The 20,836-nt window shown below is 39.7% G+C and overlaps 1 protein-coding gene across 8 annotated transcripts in view; it reads left to right on the top strand.

Annotated features, from left to right (window-relative positions):
- The window catches only part of traf3 (TNF receptor-associated factor 3), an 83,627-nt gene extending 65,165 nt beyond the window's left edge, over positions 1-18,462 (top strand). For all 8 annotated transcript variants that reach the window (XM_043697457.1, XM_043697460.1, XM_043697456.1 and 5 more), the window contains exons 9-11: positions 12,766-12,906; positions 14,257-14,449; positions 15,303-18,462. In XM_043697457.1, the coding sequence (XP_043553392.1) occupies positions 12,766-12,906; positions 14,257-14,449; positions 15,303-15,874 (906 nt within the window). In that variant the 3' untranslated portion in view covers positions 15,875-18,462. The remainder of the gene's footprint in view (positions 1-12,765; positions 12,907-14,256; positions 14,450-15,302) is intronic.
- Positions 18,463-20,836: the final 2,374 nt, after the last annotated feature.

Here is a 20,836-nt window from a genome sequence, read left to right on the forward strand (position 1 = left end):
AGAAATAGCCTACCATGTGGAACCTTATCAAATGCCTTACTGAAGTCCATATACACCACATCAACCTTTTTACCTTCAGCCACCTGTTTTGTCACCTTCTCCAAGAACTCAATAAAGTTAGTTAGGCACAACCTACCCTTCACAAAATCGTGTTGACTATCCTAATCAAATTATTCTTTTCCAGATGATCATAAATCCTATCTCTTATAACCTTTTCCAACATCTTACCCACAACCGAAGTAAGGCTCTCTGGCCTATGATTATCAGGGTTATCCCAACTCCCCTCAAACAAGGGAACAACATTTGCTAACCTCCAGTCTTCTGGCACTACTCCTGTCGACAATGATGACAAAAAGATCAAAGCCAAAGGCTCTGCGGTCTCCTCCCTGGCTTCCCAGAGAATCCGAGGGCAAATCCTTTCCGGCCCAGGGGTCTTATCTATTTTCAGATCTTCCAAAATTGCTAAAATCTCCTCTTTGTCAATCGCTATCCCATCTAATCTAGTAGCCTGTATCTTCGTATTCTCACTAACATTGCCCTTTTCCGATGTGAATACTGACGAGAAGTATTCTTCCCCTACGTAGAATCCCCTATGTCCTCAGATTCCACACATGATTTCCCACTACTGAGTTTGATTTGCCCTAATCTTACTCTCGTCATTCTTTTATTCCTGATATACCTATAGAAGGCCTTAGGATTTTCCTTGATCCTATCCGCCAACAACTTCTCATGTCCCCTCCTGGTCCTCCTTAGCTCTCTCTTTAGATCTTTTCTGGCTAACTTATAACTCTCAACCCCCCCCCCAACTGAGCTTTCATCCCTCATCTTCACATAAGCCGCCTTCTTTCTCTTGACAAAAACTTCAACTTCTTTAGTAAACCATAGCTCCCTCTCTCGACAACAATCTCCCTGCTTGATAGGTATATACTTAGCAAGGACCCACAATAGCTGTTCCTTGAATAAGCTCCACATTTGAAGTGTGTCCCCTGCAGTTTCCTTCCCCATCTTCTGAATCCTAAACCTTGCCTAATTGCATCATAATTGCCTTTCCCGCAGTTACACCTCGTTCCCTGCATTATATACCTATCCTTGCCCATTGCTATAGTAAACATAACCGAATTGTGGTCACTATTGCCAAAGTGCTCACCTACCTCCAAATCTAACACCTGGCCCAGTTCATTTCCCAGTACCAAATCCAATATGGCACCGCCTCTTGTTGGCCTGTCTATATACTGTGTCAGAAAGCCCTCCTGCATGCATTGAACAAAAACTAACCAATCTAAACTACTTTAACTTCCCCAATATTGACTGAGAATACTATAGTTCAAGTCACCTATAACAACTACCCTGTTACTCTCACTCCTATCAAGAATCATTTTTGCTATCCTTTCCTCTACATCCCTGGAACAATTTGGAGGCCTATAGGGAACCCCATTGGGGTAACCTCTCCTTCCTGTTTCTAACCTTAGCCCATACTACCTCAGTGGATGAGTCCTCAAGCGTTATCACAGCTGCTGTAATACTACTCTTGATTAATAATGCCACCTCCCCCTCCTTTTACCAACTTTTCTGTTCTTGCTGAAACTAGTTTGTTTGATCCTTGGTGTTTGTTGATTTTTTCCCAGGATGATGGGATCCTAGCTCTGTAATCTTGTGCTGTCCTCAAATTCTGGCCTACTGTACAATTCCCAATTTTGATTGCATCATAGTTGGTGGCTACGGCCTGAACTCTGGAATATCCACTCAACACTTTCCTCCTTTAAGACACTCCTTAAAATCTACCTCTTTGACCAAATGTTTGCCTATCTATCTGTGATGAAGCTTGAGGTCATACTCTTTGATGTCATTCTGCTGTGAAGCACTTTGGGAAGTTTTATCATGTTTAAGACACAGTATAAATAATTGTATTTTTGCTAAAGTAATTGGTGGAATATTTAATTATAACTCATTTTGCGTTTAAACAGCATACTTTGTATTAATTGTGTTGAGTGGCACTATCACTGTGCTAATTGGGACAGATTTTGAACAGATCTAGCAACTCCAGACTGGGCATCCATGAGGGGCTTTGGGCCATCAAAAGCAGAAGGATTGTACTCCAGCAATCTGCAACACCATGGCCCAGCATATCCCCCACTCAACCATTACCATCAAGCCAGGGGATCAACCCTGGCTCAGTGGAAACTGCAGGAGGGCATTCCAGGAGCAGCACCATGTATAACCTGGTGAAGATGCCAAACAGGACTACTTCGATGCTAAACAACATAAACAGCAAATGATAGACAGAGCTAAGCGATCCCCCAACCAAAGAATCAGAACTCTGCCGTCCTGCCACATGATGAATGGTGGTGGACAATTAACTCACTGGAGGAGGATGAAGCTCCACAAATATCCCCATTCTCGATAATAGAAGAGCTCAGCATATCTGAAGGTAAGGCTGAAGCTTTTGTAGCTATCTTCAGCCAGAAGTGTCAAGTGATTGATTCACTGTGACCTTCTCCAAAGCACCCCAGAACCACAGATACCAGTCTTCAGCCAATTCACTTCACTCCACGTGATTTCTAGAAGCAGTTGGAGACACTGGATAATGTGAAGGCTATGGGCCCTGACAAATTTCAACAATAATACTGAAGACTTGTGCTCCTGAACTCCACTAGCCAAACTGTTTCAGTATAATTTGAGCATTGGCATTTGCCTGACAAATATGAAAATTTGTCCAGGTATATCCTATACTCAAAAAGCTGGGCACATTCAAACTAGCCAACTACCTCCCCATCGGTCTACTCTCAATCATCAGTAAAGTGATGGATGTTGTCATCAACGGTGCTATCTAGCAGCACCTGCTCAGTGACTCCCAGTTTGGGTTCCACCAGGGCCACTCAGCTCCTGACTTCATTACAGCCTTGGCTTAAACATGGACAAAAGAGCAGAGTTCCAAAGGTGAGGGAAGATTGACAGCCCTTGACATCAAGGCTGCATTCTACCAGGTGTGATATCAAGGAGCCCTAGCAAAACTGGAATCAGTGGATATCAGATCTAAGCTTTGCGGTCCTGCCACATCCAGTCATGAATGGTGATGAACAGTTAAACAACTTGCAGGAGGAGGAGAAGACGCCATCAATATCCCTGTTCATTGGTGTCACATCTGGCACATAGGGAGATGGTTGTGGTTGTAGGATGTCCGTCTCCTTAGCTCTAGGACATCTCCGCCGGAGTTCTAGGCCTAACCATCTTCAGCTGCTTGCAACCATTGCAAGGTCAGAAGTGGGGATGTTCAACAATGATTGCTCAATGTTCAGCACAATTTGTGACTCCACCACTAAGGTAGTCCACGTTCAATTGGGACTAAAATCCAGACAATATCTAGGCTTGGGCTGACAATTGGAAAGTAACATTTGTGCCATGTAAATGCCAGACAATGACCATCTCTAATAAGAAACAATCTAGCCACTACCGCTTGACATTCAATGGTATTACCATCTCTGACGGCCACACTATCAACACCTTTGGGTTACCATCAATCAGAAACTCAACTGGACTTGCCTCATAAATACAGTGGCTACAAGAGCAGGTCAGAGGCTAGGAATATTGTGGAGAGTAACTCATCCCCTGACTCCCCATTTGCCTGTCCACCAACTACAAGACACATCAGGAGTGTGATGGAATATTCCCTACTTGCTTAGATGGGTGCAGCTCCTGCAATACTCAAGAAGCTTGACACCATCAGGACAAAGCAGCCTGCTTGATTGGCACCACATCCATAAGTATCCACTCCCTCCACAGCCAGTGTTCAGTCACAGTAGTATGTACTATCTACAAGCTACTCTGTAGAAATTTACCAAAGATCCTCATACAGCACTTTGCAAACCTATGACCTCTTCTACCTAGAAAGACAAGGGTAGCCGATATATGGGAATACCACCATCTGCAAATTACCCTCGAAACCACTCGCCATCCTGCCTTGCAACTACATATCCATTCCATCACTGTCATTGATCAAAATCCTGGAATTCTCTGCCCAGTGGCATTGTGAGCCAACCCGCAGCATGAGGACTGCAGCAGTTCAAAAAGTGGATGTGTCAGTTTTGGACTGGGGTGGACAAAGTTAAAAATTGCACAAGACCAAGTTATAGTCCAACAGGTTATTTGGAAGCACTAGCTTTTGCTCCTTCATCAGATAACTCGTGGGGCAGGATCATAAGACACAGAATTTAGAGCAAAAGATAATAGTAGAAGAGCACAGTTGCCTTCTCAAGGGCAACTAGGGACGGGTAATAAATGCTGGCCAGCCATGTCCCACACGTGAACTTTTAAAAATAATTAATACGAGAAGTACTTTCAGTTTCACTTTCCTGGAAACAATAACTTTTATCTTTGAAAGATTTGATGCAAATCATTCCTTTTTTAAATAAAAGTTCACACTAGAATAGATGCCCTGTCTCCTAAGATTTATTTCCAAGTTTGTCATCCACACTCTCATCCAGTGTTTCTCTTTTGGTTTCTCATTCTGTGGGGCTTTTTAATCCATTGGAAATCCCAGGAGATTCTGTCACTTCCTCTTTGACATAAGATAAAGGAACACTGTAACTGTAAACACCATCATTTAAAAAAAATGCCAATGCTGAGTTATTCAGCTATCTCATTGACATTGCTGCTTCCTCCTTCCCCCACTGTGAGGTCAGAGTTTAAATACTTCTGCAGCGATTCTGACTATCTCATGGTAACCCAGTTTAATGTTGTAAATCCTGCATGAAATTAATTCAAGCAGTGACATAACATGATTTCATAGTAAAGTGAACAAAATTTCTACTTAAAATGTACCTCAGATCAGCTGACTGTTGTGAAATACAAGGTGCTACTGTCATGATTTAGTTAAATGATAATGTATGCCAAGGTGGGCTAGGTAATGCGCAACTACTACTCTCTGGACTCATGGGTTTATTAGCTTTCTCTTAATTAAATAATATTGCAGCTGCTTCAGACACCATCTAGTGGCCTGGTTGAAGTCCGTGAAGTCAAGTGAGTTTGAGCAAACTGGGAACTGAACTGTCTGTGAACAAAGTGATTCCACCTCTTGTTAACCAATTCCCCAAAGCTGAAAAGGTCATGTTTAAGTGGCAGTTACTGATATCCACAATAACCAGTTTCCATTTGCATCAATATGTAATTTTAATGCTTACCAATTTGAGAATTATACACGCTGTTGTTTTTCTTTGTGTTTAGTTACTCAATCTTCAAATTAAGAAATTGTTCCACAATTAATGTTGCATAATTGTCATCCTATTAGTACTTTTACTCATACCAATATCTAGGCTTCACACATTCACTAACACAAATTCCAGTTGAATTTAGACAGCAGTAACAGCAGCTGTCGAGTTTATGCCTGCTATATTTGACTTTGGAGTACATCTGATTCTTCCACTTCTAAGACCAGGATTTAAAGCCAACTTGTCAATTCAATTAAGTTAATTAAATCAAAGCAGATAAGTAGATATAATCATTTAAATGCCCATTCTCGTTTCCTTTTCTTTACCTCTGCTCTTTATCTATTACTAGCAGGCTGATGTGTAATATTTTACAAAAGAAGTTGAAGGGTTTAGCTTTGTTAATTCTTCTGCCCCCTTGAGTCCGAGAACAATGTCAATGTGAACTCAGACGCGGAGATCTGAGACTACATATTCCAGCCATCACATATGGTGGATAGATTACAGTTGCCCAGCATATTGTTAGCAATGAGGTCTGTAATAATCATACAACAGGCCTTTTTTTTAAATTGCCTCCAATGTGTCCTTTAAGCCCATGTAACAACTCAAAAGTTTCTATATGGAATGAACATAAGGCTTTTAAAAGTACTAAGCTTGGGTGGCTGTACGAAAATAGTAAAGGGAACTTGGTACCTAACAGATTTAGTTATGGGCATAAAAGAAATATTAGTTACTAAATTGCTAAATTATTAAACAAATTATTTTTAAAAATAAAATCTCCAATTAATTGACTACTGTCTACTTTGAAAGAACTTACATTTATGTCGTGCCTTTCATAACTTCCCAAACGTTTGAAAGTGCTTTGTAGGCAATGCTGATTTCTGAGGTCATTATTATAATAAGCTGCTATAATGAGAGAGAATCACTCGGCATCTGTGATTCTCTGGGTGTCATGCGCTGGTCCGTTGTCAATTTCAACATAGGCTGTGGGCAGCATTTTTAAAAACTTGGCTGTTATGAGCCGATCATGCCTGAGATTTGCAGATTGACTGTCAGGTGACTTACTGACCATTGCATGGATATTTTTTAAAAAACAAAACCAAAATGAAGGGGGTACCCTAAATTTAAAGTCTTCATTTAGTGTAGTGTAGAGATTTTTCAAGACCTCTTTTGTCACTCTGTGAACTGCTGGTTGCCTGCTGAGCCTTTCCTCTTACTGCAGAGTCTCACTGTAAGGTCACTGATCCTCACAGAACAACATTTTAAAGAACAAGCCAACATTTGGGCTGTAATTTTAGACTGTTTCAGAACTAAACAGCAGGCAGCTGAGCTCAGTAAATCATCTGCCCACTGAATATCTGACATTCCAGACTTCAACTGGGCTTTCCTGAAGCACTCAACCTGATGGATTTATTATTTTTCAAATGAAATCCTTGGCCCAGTAGTTCCCAGAGCAGGTTCAGAACTGGCGGACTGAATCTCTAACTCCAGCAGATTTGTGGTTCATTGGATCCCATCAGTGAAGAATCCTCATTTTCGATAAATATATCAAAAGAAAACACAGAAGATGCTGGACTTTCCAATGGGGGTCGGTCAATATCTGGGAGATAGTTCAGTTATTCTCCTTTATCAGAAATTCAAGACAAATGTGATGCTAATCAAGGAGATACTGTTGAATTAATTTAATAATTTATAGCTAGGATTGGTTATGATTTTCATGAATAATTGATGGGATTATGGATGACAATCCACAAAATACTGGGGAATGGCCTGTAATTCCATATTATTTGAATTTTTAAGTTGTCATTAGGCACAGGAGTACTTATGAGTGGAGGATAATCCCCAAGCTTCAGTAAAGAATATTCTTCAACCCTTTTATATATGGTTCTACACATAATAGAGAAGGTAGATTGCATGATCCAGCAACTGCAGCAGTCTGACGTCAGATCTAAAGAAAGAAAGTGGGCTTCTAGGTGGAACTAAAAGTGGAACGTTTGATGTCAGTGTTGTTTGATGAAGGCTCACAACTGAAACATTATTTTTTTGATGCAACTTCATCCACTGATAAATTACAGCATTGCATGTTTCATTTCACAGTCATTGCTTTCAATTTCCATTCACCTCACTTATCAATAGTGCTGTCCCACTTTGTGCAGTACAATCTCTGATCATTGATTACCATTTGTAGGTTTCCATTCTGAATCACAAATGTAATGCTGGACAGTTTACAATCTTTCAACTTTAACAATGTTTAAAAACATTTAACCTTCATCACTGTTCCCAATTTCTCTTGGATAGCTGTCTGCACCACAGGGTGGTAATTCTCTGTAAGTGGTCAGCATTGTGGGCTACATATCCAGGCTGCCACTGCCTATTTTATACTGTGTTTTCTGAATCACAGGAGTCTTCTATTTGTCAGGCTTTCCAAGTTTTCTTCCTCCTCTGTTATATCACTGTAACAATATAGACCTCCTTGTTGCCTATCACTTGTTTTTAATCTTGTCTGTAATGTCTCCTGGTTCTGATAAACATTATTGATGTGCAAAGTTAAAAATCACACAACACCAGGTTATAGTCCAACAGGTTTAATTGGGAGCACACTAGCTTTCGGAGCGACGCTCCTTCATCAGGTGATAGTCACTATCTGACCTGTTGGGTATCTCCAGCATTTTCTATAATTATTTTAGTTGCTCTCTTGAGCAATAAGACTGGTTACGCTGGTTTGGGCTTGACTTGACTTGGCTTAAGGCGTTTTTATAATATGTGAGCCCCACCTTAGGCTTTTGGTGTCTAGGGATCCTGTTGAACTTCCAACTGAAAAGTAAAATCATTTAGAGTTGCCAACGGTAGATGCCCATGTGTTAATAGCCCTGACTGAATAATGGCAAGTTTATTTTTGTGATTAAATTCTGATGTATAAGGCATTTTATAAAATTAGTTTCACTGTTTTTCTTGAGTACTTTGAAACATTTTGTTTGTGTATCTCCAACCATGCAATGCACATCACAGAAGCACTAATTCACTATCTAATAGGACTTGATGTCAGCTGCATAAATAGCACCCTTTCCCAGCTCTTTTCCGTTCTAATGAAGAATCATTGGACTTGAAATTTAAACTTCTTTTTTCTCTCCATTGCTCCCAGGCCTGCTATATTTCTCCAACACTTTCTACTTTTCTTTCAGATTTCCAGCATTGAATTTCTTTGTTTCTATTATAAGACTGATGTTGTTTAGTTGCGATTATGAGAGACCATGGCCTCTGCACTAATGTTCCATATTTACATTGTCACCTATGCCTTTTAACTGCTGAGAGTCACAGATTGAATCAAGTGTCAGTGTGGGAAATGTTTTTCTTTCCGTGTGTTGAGTGCTGGGTTTCAGCCATTGTGATCAGGTCACCTGATGTTTTTAACATGAAGATGTTAAAAAAAAATAAACACATCGGTTTGGGATTCCCAAAAATGTTGATGTATTTGAACGTTATAAGCCAGTAGACCAAATCTGTTCCTTATTGACAGTGCAATGGTTAGTTTAAAGGACTGGATTACATTCAAGATATGACTATCCTTGACATTCTAATATCATAGCAAAAGAAGATTCCATATATTTTAACTACAACAATGTGTCTTTAAATCTTGAATGTTCTGTGCACCTCACCAGATAGAGCTACTACCAGTCAAACTGTGGAAATCGTTGGAGAAAATGTGGCCAGCGTTATATAATATTGAACTTGATGCCTTACACTGTTAGGTGAATTACACAATGTAGAGAATTTGGAACTAAGGAGCTTTCCTCAGCGTCTGAGTATTTAAAACAGATTTGCTCTGCATATCTGAGTGTTTTGATCAATAAAATCAAATGCTTTTAATTAATCTTTTGTTTTTAGAAGAAGCTTTTAGCAGAATCCAGCCAACATTTGTAAATTTGCCATGCTGCTTGGTAAAAGAGAGCCCCTGTTTCTGAATGAAGATTCCTCTGACTTTAAAAGGTTGCCAATAAAATGTTGAGCTTAATCTGCACTGAGACCCTAAATGCAGTGGGAGGAAGTGAGGACTGCAGATGCTGGAGATCAGAGTCGAGAGTGTTGCCATTCCTGATGAAGGGCTTGTGCCCGAACCGTGGATTCGCCTGTTCCTTGGATATTGCCTGACCTGCTGTGCTTTTCCAACATCACACTTTCTTGACCCTAAATGCAGTGGCTATTTTAAACGTCTGAGAAGAGTGTAAACATTATGTAGAATCTTTAAAATGATCCATGCCATTGCTTTGAAAATAAAAAAAAATCCTCATCTGTTTACTTTGAAACATAGGTCAGAAGGCCAATAGTTTAAAATCAATTTACTAGTTGTTTTATGTAAAGTTTATTAATCACTGATTAGTTTTGATAATGATTAGTCATAAATTACAGCATACTTCCCTGCATTTGACTGTGGATCTGTTTTTATTGTTTCAATTCAGAATTCAGCATGTGAATTTAAGAGCAGGCCAGCCACATGCTGGCTGTTTTTAAAAACTGTCAGATTTGCTTATGATATTTTGTGTGATTTAAACATTTGCCTTCTGGCCTATGCTTCAGAGTAAACAGATGAGCAATCTTTCTTTCTTATTTTCAAAGCAAAATGGATGCATTTTAAGAATTCTATATTTCCATGAGCTTATTTGGAGGTTTTAGCAATTGGTCGTAGTTTCATCTTTTTATTTAAATTCAGAATTGCCTGAATGATAACCTGGTTCCCCTTAAAATTAGAGTTGAGAGTTCAAGTCCCATCCCAGTCTTGAGCATAAATTATAGGTTTCCATGTCAAGCATGGAGGGCGGTACGGTGGCTCAGTGGTTAGCACTGCTGCCTCTCAGCACCAGGGACCTAGGTTCAATCAGGTTAAAACAATGACTGCAGATGCTGGAAACCAGATTCTGGATTAGTGGTGCTGGAAGAGCACAGCAGTTCAGGCAGCATCCGAGGAGCAGTAAAATTGATATTTTGGGCAAAAGCCCTTCATCAGGAATATAGGAATCCTGTATTCCTGATGAAGGGCTTTTGCCCGAATCGTCGATTTTACTGCTCCTCGGATGCTGCCTGAACTGCTGTGCTTTTCCAGCACCATTAATCCAGAACCTAGGTTCAATCCCAGCCTTGGAAGACTGTGGCTGTCTGTGTGGAGTCTCCCCATGTCTGGGTGATCTGGTTTGCTTCCACAGTTCAAAGGCGTGCAGGTCAGGTGAATTGGCCATTCTAAATTGTCCATAGTGTTAGGTACATTCGTCGGAGGGTCACTGTGGACTTGTTGGGCCGAAGGCCTGTTTCCACACTGTAGGTAATCTAATCTAATCTAAGCAATGATGCGATGGTGCCGGTGTTGGACTGGGCAAACAAAATTAGAAGTCACACGGCACCAGGTTATAGTCAAACAGGTTTATTTGAAATCACAAGCTTTCGAAGTGTTACCCCTTTGGCAGTGAAGTCACTCTACCTGATAAAAGCCCAAATAAATCTGCTGGGCTGTAAGCTGGTATCATATGACTTCTGACCATGTTCAAGCAGAATATCAAAGCAGAGGTTGCATTTTTTACTGAGACATTAAAAGAAGATGCCATCAGTCTGCTTAGAGAGAAAGCAAGAAGGAAAGAAAGACTTACATTTATATAGGACTTTTCAAAACCTCAGGATGTGGCCAATATACTTACAGTCAATTAAGTACTTTTCAAATGTAATTAGGGAAACACAGCAATCAATTGGCACACAGTATATTTCCACAACAATGATAATCACAGTGAATCATTTTCATGAGGAATGTTAGTTCAGGGATGAATATTCATCAGGGTGCTTGGGACAGCTTACTTCTCTTCTTCAGATAGTACCACGAGATTTTTTTTTGTCCATCTGTTTTTAAGTCTGTCAGAAGATGGCATCTCCTGACAGTTCAGCACTTCCTCATTATTCAATAAGGTTTCAGCCTGAATTAGGTGTTCAGTTCTTTGAAGTGGGATCTCAGATAAACATTTGGCTCAAATGTCGATTGTGTGATTTTTGTTTTAAATTATATAAACCTCAAAAGATTATTCAAAGAAGAACAGTGATATTTTCCTCACCAATATTAATTCCTCCACTACTATTATCAAAAATCAATTATTTTGCCAATTATTCCATTGCTGTGAAAGTTAGCTGTTAAGTTTCATTGTATGGCAATAATGATTGGACATCAGCAAGGACACTATTTTAAGACTCTGATCATTTTCCTTCCACTGTTTGTCTTGAAGTCTTTCTACTAAGCATAGATAATCTTTCAGTTTTCCATCAGCATGTGTGTGGAAGTCATTGTTGATAGTTTTGTGGTATTTAGATTGAACATTCAGAACAGACACAGCTTTTCTCCACCTGTCATTGACTGTCATTAGGTGTGTGTCTTAAATATCTTGCTCTTTGTTTTGCCTCATGACATCTTTCAAATATAAGATGGTCCAATGTTTGATTCATCCTCTTTGCAATTACTTTTATCCAGTTTATTTTCCTTCATTTTCATTTACTTAGAAGCAGTTAGCTTTTTGACACAATGAGGAAATTCCAAATGATATTTTGTTGGTAATTTAATAACTAAACTATGGCAAGGAAAAACTGTTTTTGTGCCATTTTATTGGTCTTTAATCTGTTTTGACTGCAGTTAGCCAAAAACCCAAAGGATGTTATAAATTCGCATTTAAGATATTTTTGGGCATTGTTCCAGCTGTGTCATATATGCAAAGTATATATGTCTTGACATCTAAGAACTATTGAAAAAGTGGTGACACACCCTTTCTTTTTCTTCACTCTAAACTTGGGTTTCTTCATTATTTAAGAATATTGGTGTTCAATGGTATTGGTTTGTCCTTTTTGCAGCATATACTTTGCATATATGATCAGCCATTAACCGGATCATACTCAATCTTGTACTGAACTAAATTAAATTGTAAAGCATATGCCACAATCTCTACTTCTAACTTAGCTGATGTTCAGGTATGTTTGTGAAACTATTTGGATCATTCTTTCAGCTTTTTAACATCTCATCTGAACATCAATTAGAGTAATTTCATTTTTTAAACATTTAATTTTGTTTCATTAAGACACCAGTTGAGTGGGTACAGTGTCTCAAGTTTCCATGCAATTTGACCTATTTCTGCCAAATTATTACAATAGAAGGTATGACAATTCAGGCAAATTAATAGCTGCATTGAAATTCAATCCCAGCTTGCGTTTGTTCCCCTCATCACCAAGTTTTTGGTGACTTCCTTCCAGGAGAGAATTGAAAACTTTGTGGCATCAAACTGCCTGAAACAGTGAAAAACCCATGTCAAGTGATCATTCTATCTATAAGATAGCCTGAGGCTCCAGTCACCCTACTCTCAATTGGCAGATAAAGTCTTTTTATAGATTTTGTAAAAATTATCATTTTAGTAATCTCAGCAACTTGTGACAAATATGAAAATGTAAGTTCAATCTGGACTCAAATGCATAATCTCTTGTGAAGAGACAAATATTGCTTGCTGGTTTATGAGGGACTGTTTAGTAACAGTTTTTTGTCTCATTGCAGATTTTTGAGCTTCAGAACAAGTTGCAGGAAAAGTCTAAAATGATTGATATTATGTCAGCTCAAATAAGCCACTTGGAGAAGGAACAGAGTAAATTAGCACAGCTTGCAACCAAAAATGAAAGTCGACTTGGATACATGCAGGTAAGAGCTATTGACACAGATGAGGAATCCTTTGGTTTCTGCAGATCCCAGTTAGTGGGAGTGTCTTAATGGCCATGCCCAGGATATAATTTACTCTCGAAGGTTAAGTCAAAGAAAATCTTGACTAGACTCTGGTTTATCAGTCTGTTAGACCTCTTTTATTATGTTTAATCCTGGCGTCTCTACTTTTTTGTAGATTTCATTCTTTCTCCCATTTTAATGTATTTGTGCATTTACATATATTTGTAAAGAGCCACTTCTCTTTACTTCATGTGGAGTTTTTATAGATCTTCCTCTGTAGTTTGTTTTGCTTTTATTTCCGCTTTTAAATAATTAGTTAAATTATTTAGGGTCCAGTTTATTTAGTCTGTACTTGTGAATTGTGTGAATGTATTCATTCTGCATGTTTAGGATTATAGCCTGACACATTTCCCAGTTCTGGTTTGGGGGTTCCCTAATTTGGGTAGATCAAAGATTCCCATCAGAATAACCTGTCAGTTCTCACATACTCCTCTTACCTCATGGAGGATTAAATTTCCCTCCTTGTGATAACCAGCCTATTCAGTGAATTAAGTGTAACTTATTTTGCATTAAGTTGACTAGCCACAGTAAGTGAATTTATAATCTTCTATATCGACAGGAGCAATTTCATTTACCTCCCTGGTGATTCTGACTTGCACATCTCCATTTTTGAAAAGCTATTTAACCTTTCCTAAGCCATTCTACACAACTTAATCTCCAGACTATGGGTCAAACCATGTTTCTGACTATCCCAGCATGCAGATTCCCAAAAGCAGCAACAACCTTCAATATGCCATCTTATGTTTCCGCTATTACAATACAGCTTCCTTTTAATTAACCCTTGTGCCTATCTGTTTCTGACCTCTGGTTGATATCTGTCTATCAATACCACACCTGCCTGTTGACTGTCTCTGATTTGTCTTGTTTGGAAGCCTATTTTCCTCCTCATTCTTAATTATCTATTCGAAATGATTCTCTGTTGTTCTCCAAATATTTTTCATGTTTATCCTTGACCCTATGTGTTGCCTGTTTCTCTTGTGCCAGTAGGTTCTTTTTTATAATGAGGGACTTTCTCTTATTTATAAAATAATGTATTGGTTTCACACCATGCTACCAGACACTTTCACCTTCCCATTTCACTTTACACGTTGGAAATGTACCAGTGTATGTTATTTTGCCTCCTATCATTGAGTTTGGATCTAATTCTTGATGCTGCAGATCCTAGGTTCAGAGGGATGCTGATTCTCCCTGTCGTTGCTTCAAAAACAAATCCTTTACATTGTGTCAAATACCACACTTAATTTGCTGTTTTTGATTTTCTTTTTGCAGAAAATGTTAGCTAGTCAGACAGATAAGTTGATGAATATTGATCAAGCATCACAACAGACTTATCAGAAGCAGGAGGAGTCTGTGAGAGAGGTGAAAACTTTGGAAGAATCTGTAGACAAGCTCCAAATCCAACTCCGACAGCTGGAACTAGCGGGCAGAGCTGGTGGGATGGCCACAGGAGCAGCAAACCTGAGTGAGTACAGTACCAATACCCCATTTCCCATATCTAATGTCAGCTGCAATTTAGGAACAATCCGACTGAGCCCATAATTAATGTTGAGTTCACAGCCTAAGGGATCACTGACAATGTGGCAGTCCTTAGGGTAGTTCAGTAAGTTCACTAAGTTCAGTAAAAATAATTTATTTACAGGCGGGATCTGGCAATAGCATTGGTTGTGTTGCAGTACTTTTTTTTAAAAAGAAAAATGCTTTTATTGAACTGCTGTCTCCCTAATCTGGAGTGAGCTGTTATAGAATCATACAGCATAGAAACAGACCAGTCGGTCCAACTTGTCCATGCCAACCAGATATCCTTAACTAATCTAAGCCCATTTGCCAGCATTTGGCCCATATTCCTCTAAACTTTTCCCATTCACATACCCATCAAGATTGCTTTTAAATGTTGTAATTGTACTAGTCTCCACCACTTCCTCTGGCAGCTCATTCCATGCACATAGCACCCTCTGCATGAAAATGTTGTCCCTCAAGACCTTTTCAAATCTTTCCCCTCTCATCTTAAACCAATGCCCACAAGTTTTGGACTTTCCCACCCTTGGGAGAAAAGAACTTGGCTATTCCCCTCATGATTTTGTAAACCTCGGTAAGGTCATCCCTCAGCCTCTGACGTTCCAGGGAAAATAGCCCAGCCTATTCAACCTCTCCCTATAACCCAACCCTGGCAACATCCTTGTAAATCTTTTCTGAACCCTTTCAAGTTTAACAACTCTTAACTTGTTTCCAATCACAACCCTTATCAGATTATTCTGCTCAAAATTGCTTGGTTCAAATAAAAGCTTTCTATGTTTAAAATGTTTTCTCCCTTGCAGGTGCATTGGATAACCAAGTAAAAAGACATGGCAGCCTTCTCAGTGTACATGATGTGCGCTTAGCAGATATGGACCTACGCTTTCAAGTGCTCGAAACGGCAAGCTACAATGGAAAATTAATTTGGAAAATCCGAGATTATGCACGCCGAAAACAGGAAGCTGTTAGTGGAAAAACATTGTCCTTGTATAGCCAGCCATTTTACACTGGATATTTTGGCTACAAGATGTGTGCTCGGGTTTACCTCAATGGAGATGGCATGGGCAAAGGAACTCACTTGTCGCTGTTTTTTGTCGTTATGCGGGGAGAATATGATGCACTGTTACCGTGGCCCTTTAAACAGAAAGTAACTTTGATGTTATTAGATCAAGCACCGACAAAAAGCCATTTAGGTGATGCCTTTAAGCCAGATCCCAACAGTAGTAGTTTTAAGAAACCAGTGGGAGAGATGAATATTGCTTCAGGCTGCCCACTCTTTGTTGCACAGACTGTTTTGGAAAGTGGGACATATATTAAAGATGACACTATCTTCATAAAAGTAGTTGTTGATACCTCAGATTTGCCAGATCCATGACCCATGAATGTGTCAAACAGGAGGAAAATTACAGTTACACAGGGGGTCTGCCTCAGTGAAGTCCAACATGTTGATTTTCAACAGAAGGGCATTCCTCCCCAGATGTCTCGAGCTTGAGTGCTTCACTTGACCATCTGAAGCTCAAGAACTTTGCCTCTCACACCAAAAGAGGATATACTGGAATGACACCAATAACTATATAATGTCAGCATTTGGTGGTAATTGTTCATTCTGTGGGGTACTTCAGCAATAGTATTCTGAAGCGATGACCGACAGCATTGACTGTCCAGCTGAATCGAGAGTTGCTGCTGGAACCATGAAAAGCTCTGTAGCATGTTGTTTGTTAGCATTACAATCTGGGGGTTCTGTATGCTACAGCAGTGTGGCCAAATAATTGTCGATGTGATTGTCTTTTTCTTTTGTTTAGCTTCAAGTTTAATAAGATTTAGATTCAGAAATGAGTTAAGATACAGGGAATCTCCAGCATTGCAACAATATGACTCCAGTTCATGGTCTGGAAAACTCCCCAGTTCCAATTAGTTGAACTGCTGTGAGTTGGTGGGAGGAGTGACTGAGAAGAAACCTGTAAGATGAGAGAGAGTCAAACTGGTTCCTCGAGTTTTGTGTAGTCCTTCCTGATTTAAGGAGAGGTTATTTTTAAAAAAAAAGTTTTAATTGAATGGAAAATGGAAAAATGTTTAGATCAGCTATTGGGGTATCAATACACGTAGTTCCTTTACATATTTGTCCTGAACAAATAAATCCTAGAAGTAACCATCTGATCAGTTACTCAATTTGAGAATTCCTGCATTACTAACAGGGTGTACGGTGAAACACAGTGACATAAATTATTATGTAATTTGGCTTCAACAAAGAAGTAATGAGTCATATTTGGCCTGCCCATTAAGTCAGTTAATTAGTCTGTTATCATTGTATTCTTAATTGTCCTAGCTACATTTGAGGAAGGAGTTCTACATTGTTTGAGTTTAATTGATTCAAAATGTGTAACTGAAGATGTATTTCCTTCATTCATTTTTGGCTTGCTTCAGTTTCATTCAGACAATGCCACAATTCTACTGTCAAGTCAATTCCCTGATGACTAGATTGGTAAATGCACTCCATCATTTGGCATTAAGCCTATAAATTGGCAAGGTTCCTGATCGATCCCTGGTGTGTACTGAATTATCTGATCAGCAGTGCAGAACGGTTGATTGCAATGTTGTAGCCTGAAATGGTAAGAAATCGGTTGCATCAAAGCTCATTGATCCAGTTTTCTGCTGGAAAATGTAAATATCAGTGCACTTGGGTATGAAGGCTTTTGTGATGAATTTGCTGAGTCTCATAAAAAAAAAAGAACCATTGAATGAGAACTGATAACACAAGTGGAACTACCTCAAGTGAGGGGATATTTATTTTAAAAATCAATTATTGTCTTTAGTAAGTGATTTAGCACACATTGAGCATCAATGGGAAATGGCCAATAACATTGGATATGTCCGAAACAAAACCCTCAAAAAAAAAACTGTTGGTGCTGGAAATCAGAAACTTAAATGGAAATTGTTGGGAAAACTCAACAAGACTGGCAGCATCCCTGGAAAGAAAGCAGAGTTAACGTGTTGGTTCCAGTGGTGCCCCTTCAGAATGGATATGTCCTATTCTCTGTGTTACAGTGAAAACTCAGCAAGTATTTAAAGAGAACAAGAAGATAATGCAAAATGTTTCATTGTAAATGGAATTTGCAATATTAACTGTTGTAACTTTGTCAGATTATACTGTCAGTGTAAAGACAGTTACAAAAGTGAGCATCGACGATTTCAATATTGCAATACCTTTTGATCTGAGGTTTGACCATGAGGTTTGCAGGAACCATTCCAAGGCAAGAAGTAATGTTGGGACTTACTCTTACTTGTTGTGGTGTTCCTTTCACTCTTGCTTTACGTAAGCATCCAAAATTAGTTTTTGTTTGACCCACCAAATTACTGTAGTGTTTACTGCAAATCCACCAGAGCTATGACATAATGACTAGTGTACAGTAAGGTTTTGATTACAACACTGTACTAAATCAATCCATGATGTTCTGACCCTGATTAAGAATGGGTCGTTGGGGATTTTTTTTCAATGGCTCTCTGTTGTAACGCATTGTATATGGTGAAAAGGCTGTCACCTGTACTCTGGTGTTTATTTACTTTTGTTTCCAGGATGAGTCTCCATTAACTGTCCCTCCATATTCTCACTCTTAAATCTGTCTCCCTCATCCAGGTGGCAAAAACACATACTCATGTTTACAAACTGTTCTCAGGACAAACGAACTAGATTTTGTGCTAGATTTGTAGGGAGCTCAGATTTAATGTGGAAATGTATGGAGTTAGGAATTGAAGCTGGAATCCTGAAACCCAGACAAAAGAATGGCATGTGTGCAAGGACCTTGTCAAGAATGAGCTGATGAAACTGTGAACGCTTCTGTCACGGCCATGTACCCCTGGATACTGTGTTCAGCTCTGCAAATCTAGAAACCACAAACATTTCATAATTTTGAATAAATTATTCATATTTTTCAGGTTATTGCAGTGTTTACCTTAATTAATTTAACATCATTTTTAATTTTACTGAAAATTATATTATTTAATGAAAATTTGTTGTCTGGCTTTTTATTATTATTCATATTAGTCGGAACCGTGGTGTTACAGAGAAAGAAGATTTTATGAAAATATCTTGTGAAATCTTCATTTCTTAGACACCCTTTTGGTTGTGAAACAATAACTTTGAGAACAAAATTTTATCCTTCCTGGAGAAATGCCATTTCAATAAATACAGAGATATCTCTGCTCCACTCCTCCACATATCATACTTATTCATGTACTCTGAGCAGCAGAAGAACAAAAGCTACCTGCATTTTGATACTTTTTACACAATACAACATCCCAAGCTGCTTTACAAGGGTACTTCCAGATTAAACTTGACACTAGGCCACATGAGTTGTTATGGTTGATGACCAATATAGCTTGGTCAATGAGCTAGGGTTTAAAATGCATGTTAAAGGATGATTGAAAGGTTTAGGAAGGGATTACCAGAGTTAAAGAGTTGAAGGCATGGCTGCCAGTTAAGGGACAAGTAAAACAAGGATGTACAAGTGGCCAGAATTGGGGAGGATAAAATACTTTGAGGTGTTGTGGGCTGCAAGACATTGCAGAGGTAGGGGAGTTGAATCCAAGGGAGGAATTTGAAAACAGGATGTGAATTTTTAATTTGTGCTATTGTTTATGCAGGAACCAATGCATGTTTGCGATATATGAACTAGGATATAGGCAGCCAAGAGTGACAAATGGGAGATTAGTTGAGAGTGCATTTGTATAGCCAAGTTTAGAAATAACCATGCATAACCGACTCTACGAAAGTGGAAAAAGGAGGTCTTGGTGATGGCACAGATGTGTGGTAATTCAACTAAAGTCTAGCAACAGCACCAATATTGTGAACTATCTGGTTTAGCCCCATACAGTTGTCAGGATGTTTTTTCCTAAGTTATTCATGGGATGTGGGCATCACTTGCTACAATAGTATTTATTGCCCATTGCTAATTGCCCTGGAGAAGGTGGTAGTGAGCTGTCGTCTAGAACTTGTTACAGTCCCTTATGTTGTATGGACATGCACAGTGTTGTTTGGAAGGGAGTTCCAGGACGTTGACCAAGCGACAGTGAACGAACGGTGATATGTTTCCAAGTCAGGATGGTGTGTTGCTTGGGAGCAGCTTGTAAGGGGTGGTGTACCCATTTGCTTGTTGCCCTTGTCATTTGAGGTGAAAGAGGTCACAAGCCTGAAAGCTGTTGTTGGAGGAGCCTTGGTGAATTACTGCAGTGCATCCTGAAGATGGTACACACCGATGCCACTGAGTGTCAGTAATGAAGGAAGCGAATATTGAAGGCTGCTTTGTCCAAGATGGTATTTAGCTTCTCGAGTATTGTTGGAGCTGCATCCATCCAGACAAATGGGGAGTATTTTATCACATTTCTGTTCTGTGCCTTGTAAATGGCGAGCAGGCTTTGAGGAGCCAGATGTTGAATTACCTGCCTTAAGATTCCTAGCCTCTGACCTGCTCTTTTGGCCATAGTATTTATATGGCTGGGAGAAAGTGAGGACTGCAGATGCTGGAGACCAGAGGTGAGAAGTGTGGTGCTGGAAAAACACAGCAGGCCAGGCAGCATCCGAGGACCAGGAGAATCGACGTTTCGGGCATAAGCCCTTCTTCAGGAATATTCTTGAAGAAGGGCTTATGCCCGAAACGTCGATTCTCCTGCTCCTCGGATGCTGCCTGGCCCATCCATATGGCTGGTCCGGATGAATTTCTGGTCAGTGATGACTGCCAGGATATTGATTGTGGGCATTCAGAAATGGTAATGCTATTGAACATCAAGGGTGATGGTTGCACACGTATGGGCCCCAGCTATGCCTGTCTCTTTGTTGGCTACACAGAACAGTCGATCTTTCGTAATTACACCAGCACCACTCCCCACCTCTTCCTCCGCTACATTGATGACTGCATTGGCGCCACCTCATGCTCCCGCGAGGAGGTTGAGCAATTCATCAACTTCACCAACACATTCCACCCTGACCTTAAATTTACCTGGACCATCTCTGACACCTCCCTCCCCTTCCTGGACCTCTCCATCTCCATTAATGATGACCGACTTGACACAGACATTTTTTACAAACCCACCGACTCCCACAGCTACCTGGATTACACCTCTTCCCACCCTACCTCTTGCAAAAATGCCATCCCGTATTCCCAATTCCTCCACCGCCGTATCTGCTCCCAGGAGGACCAGTTCTACCACAGAACACACCAGATGGCCTCCTTCTTTAGAGACCGCAATTTCCCTTCCAACGTGGTTAAAGATGCCCTCCAACGCATCTCGTCCACATCCCGCACCTCTGCCCTCAGACCCCACCCCTCCAACCGTAACAAGG

The sequence above is a fragment of the Chiloscyllium plagiosum genome, chromosome 10 (assembly GCF_004010195.1).
Source record: "Chiloscyllium plagiosum isolate BGI_BamShark_2017 chromosome 10, ASM401019v2, whole genome shotgun sequence".
NCBI classification, from domain to species: domain Eukaryota; kingdom Metazoa; phylum Chordata; class Chondrichthyes; order Orectolobiformes; family Hemiscylliidae; genus Chiloscyllium; species Chiloscyllium plagiosum.